The following is a 6,000-nucleotide window of genomic DNA, read 5'->3' as shown; positions in this document are numbered from 1 at the left end:
TTAAATATGTTATTTTATTTGGAAAGTGTCTGTGGCACAATGTATTTTGAGGTGTTTACAAACAAAAAAGTACTTTTACTATTTTCCATTACAATTATTGTTTCTATTGTATTTATTTATATTTATATATATATATATATATATATATATATATATATATATATATATATATATATATATATATATATATATATATATATATATATATATATATATATATATATATACACATTGTATTACATCATATTGTTTTGCATGATCTATGATGAAATAATGTGTTGAGTTTTGTCTTTCCCTTTCATGAATTGAAAGTGTAATATTGAAATAAACAAAGCAAAAGCTTGTGGAAAACAGTGTGACAACCTTTCTTGACCTTTTATTCATAGTCATACAAAACAGTATTTGCCTGTACACAACTTATTCTCTAAAGGAAAATATATTTATTTCCTACACTGTATGGTGGCCCAGAAATAGCCCTCACGTCTGGCAGAACTATTGTTTAAAACGTTACAGTAATGTACAAACTTCTGTTTTATCAACAATACAAATAATTGTTTGATACAAAACTACCATAAATTATTAACTTTTTAAATCAACATTACTCGGGCGACCATATTCACAAACTAGAATATGCCTTGACTGCAGAACATACCCCAAGATACACATGTTGTTCATGACCTACATTCTCTCACTTCATTGGGGAACGTTGTCAAAATAAATAAGAAAATAAATAGAAAGGTGTTTTTCCACTATGAAGATGCTGCTGTATGGCTGAATTTGGCACTCTACGTCAAAGCTTCTGTAGTAACAGCTTGTGTACTATGCAAGATTGTTCCATCTGGCAAGCTAGCGAAGATGAGGTTTTATCAACATGGATAAAAGCAGTCTTTTTCAGAACCACAAACAACAACAAAAATACTGACGGGGAAGAAATGCATCAATGTTGTTGGTGTGGTTTCAGTTGCTTATACTGTAGTAATGGTGCTGTAGACGTGGCAACAACTATCTAATGCTGATAGATATGGAACCTAGTGGGTCAAAATATTCTACAAAAATAGAACAGACCTCGTTTGCATTAAAAAAGTAAAGGTCCTTCATAATAAAAAGGTAATAAATATACAGAGAAGAACTGTCTGAAAGTGGAGGTGATGTTTCCCATCGTGGCGAGGGGTGGAATGTCTCATGGTGAGGCAGAGTGGTGGCTTCTGGTCAGGAGTAGATAGTGATGACCTCCCGACCCCCACCTCTCACCAGTAGCACTCTCTCCAAGCCCTCGGTTAGCACTTCCAGGAACTCCATATCTACACAACAATCAAGGAAGTACCTCTAACCAAACGACAGCTAAGTAAACAATATGTACCTATATTATACACATATACTACATAATGGTGTACTTCCCTTCTACAATGCTTGTGGCTCACAGATTTTCTTTCTTTTATTATTATTATATATATATTTCTTTTACAATGTAAGTATGCGGCATATGCACATACATTCTTGAAGAGATTGATTTGTAAATAAAAAAAAATTGGAACATTCATAACCCCTCATAAATCAGACATGTCGTTGTAAATAAAATAAAAAGTAAAAAATTAAATAAAATAAGGTTAAATAGCCCCCAATGTACACCAAATGCAATTTTAAATGTATATTTTGTCTAGTGTTCATCTTCTTTGTCATGTGCTCATTCAGTTGACTGGAGAATGCAAATACACTTCATTAAGATACACCTTTCTAATACGGGGTACTACTAGTACTGTTACTACTGCTGCTGCTGTACGTCATCCACTTCGAGGATCGATGTGTTGTGCATTCAGAGATGCACTTCTGCACACCACTGTTGTGACGTGTGGGTATTTGAGTTACTGTTGTCTTCCTGTCCATTTGGACCAGTCTGGCCATTCTCCTCTGACCTCTCTCTCATTAACCTTCCTGTCAGGTTGGACCAGTCTGGTCATTGATTGATTGATTGATTGAAAACTTTATTAACAGATTGCAGAATGGGTACAGTACAGTACAGCTCAATACATACAATTGTTAAGGGGATGCAGACCAGAGAAAGACTTTCGTCTTGTTTACATCAGGGTCCCCCATTTTCAATTAATCGTAACATATATGACATACAGATAGACAGTACTGCTACATCTATACATTTATGACATACCAGATTTGCAAATACAGTACTGTTTGTGATACGAAAAGAGTCCAGAAAAAAAGTATATACATTTGATGTAGAAACTGTACATTGGGGGGGGGGGGGGGGGGGGACTGTACATTGGAGGTGGTTGGGTGGGGGGGGGAGGGTTGGGTAGGAGGGGTGGGTGGGGGACACTGTACAACTGTACAAGCAAAACTGTACATTGGAATATTGACAAGACCATACTTGGTAATTTTTACTGTACATTGGAGGGGGTTGTGTTAGGACATTTACAGGGGCCAGTTTCGAATTGCAGTCTCCCGTAGGTGTTTTTTGAAAGTGGGTAGTGATTCACATTCCTTTACAGCTTTGGGTAGGGTGTTCCACATTGATGTGGCATAATTGCGAAACGTGTTTAGTCCCTTATTTGAGCCGAATCTGGTTTAACATGATTTGTGGAGCTCCCTCTGGTGTTGTGATCGTGGTATTCACTGACCTTTGGGAAGTATTTTGACATGTACATGGGTACCTTGGTCGTGTAGTGTATCTTGTAGACCAGGCCCATTGCAAGTTGCTGTACTCTGTCGTCTACTCTAAGCCATCCTAGGTTGTCAAAGTGGGCAGGGGTGAGGTCAGGTGGGTTCTAGGAGTAAGGTCAAGCAGTAGTCTGACCAGTTTGTTTTGAGATGTTTGTAATTTTGTTTTTACCGCCTTTAAGGTGCTTTGGTACCATGAGGTGCAAGCATAGTCGTAGTACCCTTGAATGAGTGCTCCTGCCAGAGTCTTCAGGGTATTCTTGTTTACCAGTGAGGAGATCTGGTACAAGAATCGAGTTCGTTGGTTGACTTTTTTTTATTACATTGGATGCCATTTTGTCACAGGAAAGATTTGCCTCTAGGATGGAACCCAGGTAGGTAATATCTTCTTTCCTTGTGACAATATTGTCACCCACTGTAACTGAGAAGCTGTCGGTCTTGCTGAGTTTGTTATTTGAACCGAAGAGAATGGACTCTGTTTTGCCCATGTGTAATGATAGTTTGTTATCAGCGAGCCATATGCATATTTTGCCTAGTTCTGAGCTGAGGGTTTTTTCAACCTGTAACTTGTTCTTGTCAGAGACCAGCAGGGCTGAGTCGTCCGCAAACAGGAACAAGTTGCAGTCACAAGCTGATGACATGTCATTTGCATAAATTAGGAACAGTAGCGGACCTAGTATGCTTCCTTGTGGAACACCACAGCTTACTGTGAGGGGGGGGGGATAGGGTACCGTTTACCTCCACCATCTGCTCTCTCCCCTCCAGGTAGGATTGCATCCAGCTCACTGATAGACTATCAAAACCAATTGCTTTTAGCTTGTCAATCAGAATGGTGTGATTGACAGTGTCGAAGGCCTTTTGAAGGTCCAGCATGACCATGCCGCAGTATTTGCCCGCGTCCACCTCTTGTTTGATGTGGTCGTTTAAATAGAGAAGGCATGTGTCAGTGGAGCGGGATGTTCTGAAGCCAGATTAGAATTCGTAGATTAGATTTTTTTGTCCGCAAGGTATTTTTCTACCTGTTCGTATACAATTTTTTCCATGACTTTCGAGATGGAGGTAAGGATAGAAACAGGGCGGTAGTTGCCTGGGTCTAATTTACTGCCTTTTTTGTGCAGGGGTGTTACTCTCGCTATTTTGAAGTCCTTGGGGACGTGTCCCTGTTTTATGGAGAGGTTTATTATGTGTGTGACGACTGGGGTGATGGCGGCTGCTGAGTTTCTGAGGAATTTGGAGGGGATGTTGTCATTGCCAGTGGCCTTGTTAAGTTGGAGGGCGCTCAGTTTTTTGAGTACCTCATCTGTTGTTACCATTTCCAGTTTGAAGTCGTCTTTGTGGACCCCTAGGTTCTTGTAGTATGCTACTATGTGTTCTACCCCATAATGCCCTGAGTGGGAGGGTAGTTTGTTTACCAGTGTTGTGGCTATGTTTGTGAAGAAACTATTTAAGTAATTGGCTACATCCAGCTTGTCTGTGATGAGCGTGTTGTCCGTCTTTATGTTTATGTTTGAGAATCTGGTTTTAAGTTTTTTACTGCAGCCTAGTTGGTTATTGAGTAATTTCCAAAGTTCACGTGGTTTGTTTTTGTTTTCCTCGGTTTTGTCATTGATGATTTTTTTTTTTGCTGTTTTGATCATGGAGTTTACGTAATTTTTTAGTCTGTTTCTTTCCAGTTTGTCTCCTCTGACCTCTCTCTCATATATAGACATAGTAGTAAAGTACATAATAGTAAAAGACAGTAAGAAGGTTTTTTATTATATCTTTTAATATTAATATTAACATTAATATAGGACAACCTTTCACATTTCTTCCCTATTCTGAACCTCTTGACCACGTCTGCATGCTTTTATGCATTGAGTTGCTGCCACATGATTGGCTGATTAGATATTTGCATTAATGAGCAGGTGTACCTAATAATAATGCCGCACCCACCCTCTGAAAGTCCCTCCCTCCAAACATCCACAATGCTACATCCCGGTCACAACTCAAATCTTACCTCTTCACCAAATGTATCAATGACTCTGCCTGACTTCCCTCTTTTTACCCAAATGTTCCTCTGATTTCCTTCCCCTTAGTTTGTAGCCTTGGGTTTCCTGAAAGGCGCTATGTAAATTTAAGAAATTATTATTATTATTAATAAAGTAGCCACATTCCTATTAAAAAAAAGTGTGGCTACCCATTTATTTACATTTGGATCACGGATTGGGCCTTTAAGCCTAGTCCTATACTAAAGATCTTTCTATAATGGAGATCCCCACTGAAAGTAACTTTTTTAATGCTGGGACTATAGCCTTAATTCAAAAGATCTGTCCCCGACTAAGGATTTGGATAGTCGACTTTGATTGGCCGAAATTAGCCGATAGTCGACTATAAAAAAAAATCCATTTGGGCTGTGGGTTAATGTCTGAAGGAGTCGACGGAAGGCTTCTTGTCCTCTGCAAAAGCATGCAATTGGTCCACTGATGGATACATCTTGATATTTGTCTAGTCTAGTGTGTTCATTAGATGGGTGAAATCCTCTTTCAGTGCCTCTGTGCATGTTTTCTTAGGCAGTTAGCCTCTGGTATGCGTGCCATTAGTGTTAGCCACGCTTCTAGGCCTCTTTTCTTTTGGAAAGAATGATTAAATAAAAAAAAAAATTGCATTCGACTAAGAGGTTCGCAGTTGACTACGGCTCCTTTCGAACAACATACCCGGTAGGTGTGTGTGTGTGTTTCGCTTTCGCACAGCAAAAGGATACAGTTCTCATCTCCGTCTACGTTCCTCGGTGGCCCTGGCATGTTGAGCAGCACCAGGCGAGCGTCATGGGACCGGTTAACTATCACCTCGTTGAGCTTCACAGCCGTATGCATCCTCCGCACGTTGGACTGATCCCTGCAGCAGCAATCAGAATCAGAACACTTTATTCTCCAAATACAGACAATGTACAGGAATATGAGTACAGTGCAAAGACATTCAACTACTAACTTTTACATGGTATGACAGACACATATTATTTATGGTACTATGACAACAGGGCAACTTGTATCCACAAGGACAGCATGACGACAGTAGAAAATAGAGCATTATGTATCACTCTCCATCCTGTAGGTTGGTACTAGGCTATATGTACAACAGTTTCAGAAGTGGTTTATGGCAAGAGGAACAGAAAGAGACAGTGGCTACAAAGTGTCTTCTTTGTCTTTAGAACCTTGTTGCATCATACTGTTTTAGTGTGTGTACCACAGTGAGTGGTATGGATTTTGAAAAGGTTGCCAAATAACCAGAGAGTTCTCAAGAAGTGCAAGGAAGACGTAAAGCCAACTCAACCATACTGGATCATGACTA

General features: G+C 39.5%; 1 protein-coding gene across 1 annotated transcript in view; it reads right to left on the bottom strand.

The window, feature by feature from the left end:
• Positions 1-341: 341 nt before the first annotated feature.
• The window catches only part of slc12a4 (solute carrier family 12 member 4), a 142,325-nt gene continuing 136,666 nt past the window's right edge, over positions 342-6,000 (bottom strand). The window contains exons 23-24 of the mRNA XM_084337480.1: positions 5,414-5,547; positions 342-1,301 (exon numbers count right to left, since the gene is read on the bottom strand). Of these exons, the coding sequence (XP_084193606.1) occupies positions 1,210-1,301; positions 5,414-5,547 (226 nt within the window). The 3' untranslated portion in view covers positions 342-1,209. The remainder of the gene's footprint in view (positions 1,302-5,413; positions 5,548-6,000) is intronic.

Source organism: Notolepis coatsorum (assembly GCF_963971535.1).
Source record: "Notolepis coatsorum genome assembly, chromosome: 20".
NCBI lineage: Eukaryota > Metazoa > Chordata > Actinopteri > Aulopiformes > Paralepididae > Notolepis > Notolepis coatsorum.
This window is presented reverse-complemented; position numbering and strand designations above follow the sequence as displayed.